This window comes from Onychomys torridus, chromosome 11, assembly GCF_903995425.1.
Source record: "Onychomys torridus chromosome 11, mOncTor1.1, whole genome shotgun sequence".
Taxonomy (NCBI): Eukaryota; Metazoa; Chordata; class Mammalia; order Rodentia; family Cricetidae; genus Onychomys; species Onychomys torridus.
The window spans coordinates 60,947,971-60,959,641 of record NC_050453.1 but is presented as its reverse complement, the minus strand read 5'-3'; the positions used below and the strand labels follow the sequence as shown (position 1 = coordinate 60,959,641).

The 11,671-nt window shown below is 43.9% G+C and overlaps 1 protein-coding gene across 1 annotated transcript in view; it reads left to right on the top strand.

The window, feature by feature from the left end:
• The window catches only part of Dstyk (dual serine/threonine and tyrosine protein kinase), a 46,719-nt gene that overhangs the window by 31,039 nt on the left and 4,009 nt on the right, over positions 1–11,671 (top strand). The window contains exons 4-11 of the mRNA XM_036202252.1: positions 4,171–4,403; positions 5,227–5,310; positions 6,234–6,410; positions 7,002–7,131; positions 7,499–7,655; positions 8,049–8,181; positions 9,604–9,717; positions 11,162–11,276. Coding sequence (XP_036058145.1) covers positions 4,171–4,403; positions 5,227–5,310; positions 6,234–6,410; positions 7,002–7,131; positions 7,499–7,655; positions 8,049–8,181; positions 9,604–9,717; positions 11,162–11,276 — 1,143 coding nt within the window. The remainder of the gene's footprint in view (positions 1–4,170; positions 4,404–5,226; positions 5,311–6,233; positions 6,411–7,001; positions 7,132–7,498; positions 7,656–8,048; positions 8,182–9,603; positions 9,718–11,161; positions 11,277–11,671) is intronic.

The window sequence follows — 11,671 nt, the reverse complement described above, 5'->3', positions numbered from 1 at the left end:
ACTCTCTGATCTCCACCTTCTGTCTGCATCCCAGGATTCCTGAGAAGAGCTGTTTGAAGAGTTTTACTATGTTGTACTTTGACTTGTGTTCTGTCATCATGGCCCAGACTGCCTCACTGTGTTGCTTTTTGTCCTGTGGTCTTATCTTCTCTTCAGGCTGCTCCTGAAACCCAGCTCAGGAAAATTTCCCAAGGCATGTTGAGCATTTCTGGTCTTTCATTCCTCACAAATGACTACTAACAAAACTGGGGAAGCCATCTGTCAGGGCTTTTGGTGTCTGCGGTTTCCGATGTTGCTGACTTTTATGCTGACGGCTGTTTGACTCTCCATGCATGAGCAGTAGCTCTACGGCATGGTAATTCAGATGACACTGTTTTCAGTTACTGTTTAGATTTCCAGTCGTGAGTACACATGCACATCAGCTCAGGGGTGCTAAAACCATGAGAGGCCACGTTGACTTGGTCAGTGCTGGCTGTGTTTGTCAGAACCTTCACTGCATAGGTTCTGCTGATTTTTGTTGTTTAGATGAGGGAACAAAAAGGCTTAAAAAGGTTAAGCAATTTTGCTAAAGGCCCTACCTACAACTAGTAAATAATAGAGACAGAATATGAACTGAGACAGTCTAATTCTTGAGTGTGTATATATATACCTAGTGTGTGTGTTTGTTTATTTGTTTGTTAATATCGTCTCACTGTGTGGCCCTGGATGTCCCGGAATTCACCATGTAGAGCAGGTTGGCCTTAAACTCACAAAGATCCACCTGCCTTGACTTCCTGAGTACTGGGATTAAAGGAATGCACCACCATACCCAGTCCTTGAACCTGTATTTTATAGTGCAGTGCTTTACTGCTTAAACCAGCTGTTCTCAACATGTGGGTTGTGACCCCTTTGGGGGTCGAATGACCCTTTCACAGGGGTCACATATCAGATATCCTGCATATCAGATATTTACATTATGGTCCATAACAGTAGCAAAATTACAATTATGAAGTAGCAGCAAAATAATTTTATAGTTGGAGTCACCACAACATGAGGAACTGTATTAAAGGGTCGCAGCATTGGGAAGATTGAGAACCTCTGGCTTAAACTATTCTAAGTTACTGATGTCCCCTTCTTCCTGTTACCCAGCTTCAAAGCCTCAGCATATCCTGAATTCTCTTGTTTAACTAGTTGCCAAGTACCCATGAGTTCCTTGCAAATTTATATCTACCTATGCTTTGCTTTTCTGTGTATTTTTTGAGACAGGATTTTATTGTATGACCTATGCTGGCTTTGAGGCAATCCTCCTGTCTCAGCCTAAGTGTTGGACTATAAGTATTCAAACCACTCCTGGCTCTGTTCTGTCTTCTTTAGTCTGTCTGAGGTATTTCCACCTCGTCAGTCTCCTAGCTTGTTTCTCTTTCTCGACTTCATTTGTACTGGCTCACTGTTCCGCAGGCCAGTACTGAGTACGTCAGTCTGTTCTGAGAGCTCCCAGAGCCTTTGTCAGCTGTGCCAGCCTTACCCCACTCTTCATCCTCCGTGTTCTAACTGGGCTGGTCGTAACTGCTCGTGTCCCCATACACTTGCTCCACCTCTTCTCTGCATGTGTCCAGCCTCAAATCTGAAATACCTTTTACTTGTCTGCGGTTTTCCCACATCCGACCCACCTTCAGTGTTCCTTTGTGAGTCACTAGTTCTGCGTCTGCTGTCATCTGTGCTCAGTTGTGCCCCCACACATTTCACCTGTAACTGCTGTCATATTTCACTCTTTGAGTGTACACCTCTGTGTTCTGAATTGAAGAATATGAACGTGGGGTTATTCATCATCTTATACCTTGCAGCAAAAGACAAAGTATCTCCTTCTTTCCTTCCTCCCTTCTTTTTTTCCTCTCCTTTCTCAGTAAAAATGAATAGAGATAGATCTTTAGTGGCTGAGAAAGGCTCATTTCAGTGAAATTCTAGGAAGTCCTCTGAACACATCACTAAGCATCCTGGACCACCAGAGCTGCTGTCTTACCCACAGGCGATGACAGCAGGCCGGGGCAGCAGGGTTAGGTAGACAGTGTGATGTTGGATTGGATTGTGGCAGGCATACCAAGTTTAGTGCCTTCGATACAGTGTTTAGTTGGACAGCTGTGGAAGTACCGGAGCAAGTAGCTCAAGTGTCTGACTCTGCGTACTGCATTGTAGGTCTGTGGATCCACACACTTCAAGAGCTACACACTAAGTGCAATTTCATATCTGGTTCTTGCCTTGTTCTGACTCCCTTCTGAGTACCTTTGAAGCAATAATAAATTGATTTAAAAGAGACCTTGCACATAATCTGGTAGAACCAGATTCCTGTTGCTGTTTGTTTTTAAATAACGGTCTTGGATGTATGCTGCTAACAGGATGTACATACTTTAGAAAATATTTATGTTTTAATCTAGGTGTGGTGGCATATGCCTGTACTCCCAGCTCTCAGGAGACAGAGGCAGAAGAATCGTAAGTGTGAGGTCAGCCTGGGCTATGTAGGGAGTTACATGTCAATTTTTTTCTTGTTTTATAGTAATGGGAATTGAACCTAGGGCTCATGCATGCTAGAGATTATACCACTGAACTGCATTCCCCTGATAAGATAAATGCATATATATGATATTTAATTCAAACCCATGAGGATGCTGTTCCCCAAACATCCAGTTCCTCTCCTTAGGTCCTTTTGCATTTCCCTTCAACTTCTAATGTGTATCTCAGAGAACTTTCTGCAAATGTTCATTTAAGTCTGTTTTCTAATGGATATACCTTGTATCATTTTCAGCCTATTTATTATTACAAATGATTGAATTAGTAGCATTGTACATACAGTCTGAGATTTGTGAGGACAGAGTTCTGGAGAAAGAATTTCCAGAAGCATAACTATTCAGAGGGTGTATATAGTTGTCATTGTTGGTTTACAATTTTGATACCTTTGCCTGCACAGGTGTTCTCAGTGCTTGTCTGATTACTATGCCAGACAGTGTGAGATTTAACAAAGATCCTAGACTTGGAAGTGAGGTTTGTGCTCAAATTCTAGCTGTATTGCTTCCTGACTGCTCATTTTTTCTCCCAGTGCCCTGTAAGATGAATTGCTAAACAGTCTTATTAATAAAAAACTTGGAGCCAGATGTTGGGGTGAAAACTGAGAGATCAGAGGAATAGGACAAGCCACAGCCAACCTCACCTCACCAACTCCTCAGCCTCTGGAGAGAGCCACTTCCTGTATACCCATACCCATATGCCTTTCTGTGCCTGCCATCTTACTTCCTCTCTCCACCCAGCTACATCACTTCCTCTTTCTGCCCAGCTCTATCACTTCCTGTCTGTACAGACCGACAGACCTCTATGGTTAACTAGCACTGGGATTAAAGGCGTGTGCCACCACACCTGGCTCTGTTCCCAGTGTTGCCTTGAACTCACAGAGATCCCGTGGATCTCTGCCTCCCAAATGCTAGGATTAAAAGCATGTGCTACCACTGCCTGACCTCTATGTTTAATATAGTGGCTGGCTTTTTTCCTCTGATCCCCAGATAACCTTTATTGGGATGCACAAATAAAGTATCACCACAGTGCCCACTTTGTCTTATCCCTGAGGCTGTTTCCTGACCTACAAAATATATCCATTAATATATACCAACAAACATCCCATGAAGATGAAGTTAGATTATCTACATATAGTGCCTTTCAAATAGTTTCCACTGAGTGAATGGTGTTCTTTTCCTCCTATAACTGAACCTAAAAGCTACTAAGATCAACAGACTCGTTTTAGACATAACTGTTCATTTTCAGGATCTTATTTAATGTAAGTGGCTGAGCATTGCTTGGCTCTTGATCATACTAAGAGTCAGAATTTGACAACCAACCATATCTTTTCTTTTCTTTCTTTTTTTTTTTTTTTTTGGCTTTTCGAGACAGGGTTTCTCTGTGTAGTTTTAGTGCCTGTCCTGGATCTCACTCAGTAGACCAGGCTGGCCTAGAACTCACAGAGATCTGCCTGGCTAAGCCTCCCGAGCGCTGGGATTAAAGGCGTTCACCATTGGCCACCTGGCTCCAACCATATCTTTTCATGGCCACCATCATGGTAGTTCACCGGTGATGACTTGGGAGATGCCCTTATTTAGTGTGTCTGTACCTTCCCTTCACTGCTAACTAGTATAGTCTCTACCTCTGTAGATGTCATTGTCCCTGAGAATGGAGAAACAGTAGGCACCAGAGAGATCAAGTGCTGCATCCGACAGATTCAAGAGCTCATCATCTCCAGGCTTAACCAGGCAGTGGCCAACAAGCTGATCAGCTCAGTGGATTACCTACGGGAAAGCTTTGTTGGGACCCTGGAACGGTGTCTGCAGAGCCTTGAAAAATCACAGGATGTCTCAGTTCATATTACCAGCAATTATCTCAAACAGGTATGAAGAGAATGGTCGCTAAGATACTATGTCACAGATAATACTTAGAATAATTCACACACAAGCCCAACCTCAAATTAGCCAAGGGTTTCCCTTTGAAACAGTCTAGTTGAAATTTCATTTTGTTTTCCTACTACATGACTACTGCCTGGGGAGGTGCTGATGAGTTGTAAAATCACAGTTGATAAAAATGAATAGAAAGTAAAGAACCTAATTAGTCACAAAGTAGGGGTGATGAACTTGAGTTGACTCTATATATATTGAGGGATAAATTTGTGAATATCAGGCTGGACTAATTCTTTTGTTTGGGCAGAAGGTAGGAGTAGGGGCCATGTAGCCAAGACTGGTCTGGCCTTGAACTTGCTCTTCTGGTCAAGGCTGGTCTTGAACTCCTCATTCTCTTGTCTCCACCTCCCAAGTGCTGGGATTACAGACATGGTCTGTGTCTGGCTCAACTACGGTGTGTGTGTGTGTGTGTGTGTGTGTGTGTGTGTGTGTGTGTGTGTGTGAGAGAGAGAGAGAGAGAGAGAGAGAGAGAGAGAGAGAGAGAGAGAGAGAGAGAGGGAGGGAGGGAGGGAGAGAGAGAGAGAGAGAGAGAGAGAGAGAGAGAGAGAGAGAGGTTGATTGATTCTCTTACTCTGTAGACCTGGCTGGCTAAGAACTTGCTATGTAGAAAAGGGTGGCCTCAGAGAGCTCTGCCTTCTTCCCCTTCCTCCCAGGTACAGGGATTAAAGGTATATACCACCACACCCAACTTGGATTTGCTCTTGAAGTTGTTCCAAAATGACTATCTGTATATACTTCTTCATGTGTTCTCTTTCAGATCTTAAATGCCGCTTATCATGTTGAAGTCACTTTTCACTCTGGGTCCTCAGTTACAAGGATGCTTTGGGAACAAATTAAGCAGGTGAGTATTCCTCAGAGAAGTCTTTTCAGTCTATGTTGGCCTCACTTAATCTTAGACTCTCCAACAGAACAGATTCTTAGATCATGTTGTTAAAGTAGGGTGGTCATATTATTCTAGTTTGGCTCTCTGAGAGAATTCTGTTGTATGCCTGTTCTCAATTAATGACTACAAATGCTCCCCTTAACCCTTAAAAAGTCATAGATTTATGTAACACTTGATAAAGCCACAAAATTCCACTTCACCAGTTTATTCATCTTCCTTTTATTCAGCCTAAATGTTTTCTCAAAAGTAGGTATTGTTGGACTAGAGACATAGCTTGGTGATAGATGGTTTGCATAATATATGCAGGGTCACAGGTTTGATTCTCCAGTACCAAAAGAGCAAACAAGTGAACAAACAACAAAGATCTAGACATTGAGTTGGTTATGGTGGCATGTGCCTTTAATCCCAGCATTGAGGAGGCAGAGGCAGGCAGATCTCTGAGTTCAAGGCCAGCCTGGTCTACATAGTAAGTTTCAGGATAGCCAGGGCTGTGTAGAGAGACCTGCTTCAAACAAAACAAGCACACACAAAAAACCAGACCAAGGGGCCAAGAGTGTGTGTGGTTCCTGTCCTGGACTTGGATCTATGTAGAGTTATTACTGCTTCAGGAGAGTTATCGGTTACTCCCTGGCCCGGAGTATAACATGTGGAGAGTTGTGAGCATTTAGGCTAGGCTTACTGTTCTATGGTGCCTTTCTCTGGCTGAACCCTGGTTTTGAGGTAGATGGAGTTAGAGATGTGTTGGATGGATTTCCTTTAAGAAATTTCCATTAAGAGCTGCTCCTGATGAGTAAGAACCCAGTGAAGGAAGGGCATTGTTGGAGCTACCTGGGAGTTCCTCCTTTTTCCTTTCGGTGATTTTACTGTCCTCATCTTGGCAGATCATCCAGCGCATCACATGGGTGAGCCCACCTACCATCACTCTAGAGTGGAAGAGGAAGGTGGCCCAGGAAGCCATCGAGAGCCTCAGCGCCTCCAAGTTGGCTAAGAGCATTTGCAGCCAGTTCCGCACTCGGCTCAATAGTTCTCACGAGGCTTTTGCAGCCTCCTTGAGGCAGGTCAGTATGCAGGAAAGAAGAGGGAAAGAATTTGCTCTCTGCTATACTTATACTTTAAAAAATCAGTATATTTTTATTCTGTTAAAGAATGATAATATGTTATAGAAAGTTTCATCACCAAATTTTTCGTGTGAATCTTTTTATAACTCTAGAAAAGTTGGAGTGAGTGCAGTTAATTTCTTCCCATATAACTGAATGAAAAAGAGTATAAAGAGTATACACTTTATATATAAAGTTTATACTGTATTTTAAGAATGAATGACAGAGGAATGACTTTCTAACTTAATACCAGTTCATAATTATAATTATGTGCTCCCTTCGGGAGTGTGTGTGTATATATGTGTGTGTGTGTGTGTGTGTGTGTGTGTGTGTGTGTGAGAGAGAGAGAGAGAGAGAGAGAGAGAGAGAGAGAGAGGGAGAATAATCGTATCTATCTATCCAAGAGGAAAATGACTGTCATTGTATTAAATATGTCATGTACATGCCGTTCAGTTCTCATAGTTGTTGACATGAAGGAATACTATTATTTCTATGTATCAAGTGGAGAAGCTGAGGTGAGGACTTGAGTCTTGTGTTGTCTTTTCCTCCTAGCTAGAAGCTGGCCACTCTGGCCGTCTGGAGAAGACTGAAGACCTGTGGCTAAAGGTTCGAAAAGATCACGCCCCCCGTCTGGCCCGCCTTTCACTGGAAAGCCGGTCTTTACAGGATGTCTTGCTTCACCGTGAGTCCTTGTTTCTTCCTAAGTAAATGGAGGAAATGCAGGGTCCTCCAGCATTCCTTTGCCTGCCTCCAAGCATCCCAGTGCCAGGCTACTCCTGCCTTGCCAAGCTGCCTCAGCACTTAGTGATGCCTCGGAATTCCTGTTGGTTCTGCAGCTTATGTAATATGAATAACAAGGTCAAAGTTTATTCAGAATCACCCAGCTCAGTTATTTGTCCTGGGCTACAACAACTCTTGAGTTTCTTCCCATTGCATGGTTGCATGGTTACATTTCTGGCCTCTAGGCCGGGTTGCATCTAAGAATCTTCAAGAGAATGCCTGGTGAGTTCCTATTCCTTCTGCCTTATTGCTGTCTTTATATCTTTCAGATAAACCTAAATTAGGCCAGGAACTAGGTCGGGGCCAATACGGTGTGGTGTACCTGTGTGACAACTGGGGAGGACACTTCCCTTGTGCCCTCAAGTCGGTTGTTCCTCCAGATGAGAAGCACTGGAATGACCTGGCGCTGGAGTTTCACTACATGAGGTAGGTCTTCTTTCATTCATCTCTCTGGGGAAGACCAGAGAGCCAAAGGCTGGATTAGTTTTGTGCCACAAGCTACAGCATGTCTGGTCTCTGTATACCTAGATTTCAAAACGTTGTGACCTAACCTGTGTTTGTAGTTAGGCCAGACATGCTATCTTTGCTTAATCTTTTCCCATCGTAATTCCTCAGCTCTTCAGTCTGTTATCTTCTTGGTCACTAAGGACTGTCAGTATTGACTGCCCATGGTTTTTTACCTTGGTGGAGAAGTAGTTCTCTTTCCCCTGTCTGGACTTGGACTAAGCGTGGCTGTGAGGTTCTTTCTCCCTACATCCTGGCATCTCATGCCGAATTAGAGCCCGAGTGTGGTGGCCCAAACCTTTCTCTTTCTCATAGGTCTTTGCCAAAGCATGAGCGCCTGGTGGATCTGCACGGTTCAGTCATTGACTACAGCTACGGTGGTGGCTCCAGCATCGCGGTGCTGCTCATTATGGAGCGGCTGCACCGGGACCTCTACACGGGGCTGAAGGTAAGGGAGACCAGAGCCAGCTGGGAGCCAGGCTCGGCCCCTTCCTCCTCAACTTCATCCTTTCCTGTTTATTCAGGACTTCTGACGTTCACAGTAATTGTTGGAGTAATCTGGCTTTACTGCATTATTTCCAGAAAAATGTCCGACATTTCTCAGAATCCATTTTTGCCCCAGTCTATTCCTGTAATGCTTTTATTCACTACTTTTTAAAATTGTTTGTTTGTTTGCTTTCTTTTTGAGACAGGGTCTTACTATGTAGCACTGGCTGGCCTGGAACTCTGTTATGTACATTACATATGTCTCTAACTCACATGAGATCCACATGCCTCTGCCTCCAGAGTGCTAGGATTAAAGGCAGATGCCACCAAGCCCAGCTTATTTACCATTTTGATGTCCCGTGGTATGATGAAAATTCAGATTCTGTGGAAGAGTAGAATAGCTTCTTATTACTCTTCTGGATAAAGCCAGTTTTTGTTAAGTGAACAAGTATTTATTAATGACTATTTTGTGCAAGGCCTGTATTAAGCACCATTAGATAATAGCAAAATATGTAATTTCCAGGCACATTTAAGAAAATTGTAGTGTATGAGAGAGATGTGGGGTGGGGCAGCCACCAAGTCACTTATATGATCTTGTTATGTGATCTTGATTTTTTAAAAAATAAATTGGGGTATGCCACTGAAGAATTACATTTGAGTAAAGATGAAACTCAGTTGAATGCTGAGTTTAAACTCTCATCTAAAAAAAAAAAAAAAAAAAATCACCAGTAAGGGATTTAGGTTTTTCTTGTCTGTCCCCTTCATTGGAGCTGAGTAGGAGAGAGAAGCTGTTCTCAGTGTCTGGAGTCCCCTCTATGAGCTTACAGGGAGACTTTCAGAAGTAAGGCAGAGAAAACAGGAGGAATATTTTCAGGAGTCACAAGAAATTGGTGAGATGAAGAGGAGACTCCAAGTAGTTCCTTCTTTATCTCAGGAGCACCTGGAATTTTCTTGTAAATGGGCTCCAAGATCCATTTGAAGATCCTGGAGGAAATGAATAGGACAGTTTTCAGAATCACGAAGACTTTAAGTTAAAGTAATCAGGGTGACTTTGGAATTGGAACCTATAAACTCAAACCTGGGCTAAGCAAACCTGTGAAAGCAAATCTTCCTCGAGGCAGTGCCAGAGTCACTGTGATGCTGGGAGTGAGATGCTGTTAGTCCTTGACCTTCTTCTGCTCTGATGTGGTCCTGCCGACCAGCTGCAGCCTGCAAAGGGCTTCACGTTGCTTTGTGTCCTGTACAGCTTGTTCTTCCTGCACCCTCCCATTCGCTGCTCTGCCCTTTTGTGCCACCATAAGTCATTCAGTTGCTCACAGTTGGACATCTCAGTTGGGTTAAGGAGTTGGGCTCCTGTGACATTTAGGCTCTTTTGTCTTCCCAGGCTGGGCTGACCCTGGAGACACGTTTGCAGATAGCTCTGGATGTGGTGGAGGGAATCCGCTTTCTGCACAGCCAGGGGCTTGTCCATCGGGATATCAAACTGAAAAACGTGCTGGTAAGTAAGAGCTCTCTTCAGAGAGGATCCCTGCCTCTGCAGAGGGTCTGCGTAAAAGGCACTTTGATTTACAAAAAGTCTACATGGAAAGCAGGTGCATTGACATGATGGTGTCCTGAATTTAAGCTTAAGGAGCAATTTAAACAGAGCGCCCGTGTCAAATACTTTCCCTCCACTGTTGAGCAATTTTAACTTCATAGAAAAGTTACGAATGGCATAATGGAAACCCAGATACCTTGTATCCTGTGTTCCTGCCAGGGTGCCCATTCAGTTGTATTTTCTGTTTATCTTCTGCACCATATGAAGGTAAGTTGTTGATAACGCTTCACTCCTAAATATGTCAGTGTGTCTCTCCTAAGAAAGAAGAATCTTCTACATAATTAAAATGCCATTACCACACTTGAGAAATCAGAACATATAATGTGTCCATTATATCCAGTTGCTCCAAATATGGTCTGTTTGCTGTTTGTTTTTAATCTAGGATCTAATCCAAGGGTACTGTAGTATATCTTGTTATCATGCTATGTCAGCCTTCTAACCTTTGTCCTTTTTTGTTAGTGTCATTGGTATTTTTGAGGGGTCCAGGTCTTTGTTATTGTTGATTTGTTATCTCTGATCAGGGCTTGATCAGAGATGCTAGATGAGAGCTAATGTTTGTTTGTTTTTGCTTTTGTTTCGATCCTCAGCTTCCCCCCCCCAAAAAAAAAGAGAGCTAATGTGCATACTGCACCCTGAAAGGTCCCATTGCATGAACCGTAGGAATCTTTTGACAGACTCCTTGAAAGCACCCATCAGGGTCACTGAGATGGCTCACAAACTATGGTACCTGTTATTACATATTGGAAGGAGAAAGCAGACTCCTACAACTTGTCCTCTGGTCTATGCCACAAAGTAAATAAATAAAATGTTAATAATTTAGGGAAAAAATACCTTCTAGTATCACCTGTCAACACCCCATGAAGTTGCAGTTTTGGGGGAGAGAAAGATAGCCCCAGCATCCAGATGAGACACATTTATTCTCTGGGATCGATATGTGCTGATTTGGTTTTGTACCATTGTTGTTCCTTCTACTGTGCTAAGGTAGAGCCAGGGTCTGTGCATGCTGGCTCGGGTCTCTACCACAGAGGCACGCCCTAGCCCTGTATTAGAGCTTCAAGAATTAAAGAATCACTTCAGCTAACTAAGAGGGAAATTGGGTGCCAACATGTTTTCCTCATTTGACAGACCTCCATTCCTCACTCTTCCAAGAGGCTAGTGATTCTAACACGTTACAGGGATATAAGGATGAAGGACACACTCCCTGCCAGCAGGTTGCTCACTGTGGGGAGGAGGACAGTGACAGGAGGGAGTCCGAGACAGTGAGGCTGGAGGCAGGACTTACTAAGTACTGCTCTGAGGGTGGGTGTGCCGACCCAAGGTGACTCTGACTTGCTCTCTTTGGCAGCTGGACAAACAAAACCGTGCCAAGATCACTGATTTGGGATTCTGCAAGCCAGAAGCTATGATGTCAGGCAGCATTGTTGGGACACCCATCCATATGGCCCCTGAACTTTTCACAGGTAAGGCTGGAGGGCAGAGTGGGTTTAGGCAGACCCCAGTACTCTGACTTGGGGTGCCTCCCCTCGGGGGAAGTAGTGTGTACAAGTCCTGCCGGCAGGTCTGATACGGGCAGTGAAGAAAGCAGAACAGGGAGAGGGTGAGGTGGAGGGGTGAGAGGCCGTGAGATGAGATGGAGTTAGGAAGCACTCCTGCGGGCGTGTCTCTGGCTAGCAGTGCTGTAACTGCCACACTCAGCACCTACTTAGTCATAAGTTCGGTTGACTAACTTGTAAGTGATGGAACTCTCAATGCGGAGATACGCTGGATGAGGTAAAGTCCTTTGGAAGCAGTGCACGGCAGCATTAAGTGCTAAACTGTAGGTGCTGTGATGTGCTGTGATGTGGAATGGAAGAAC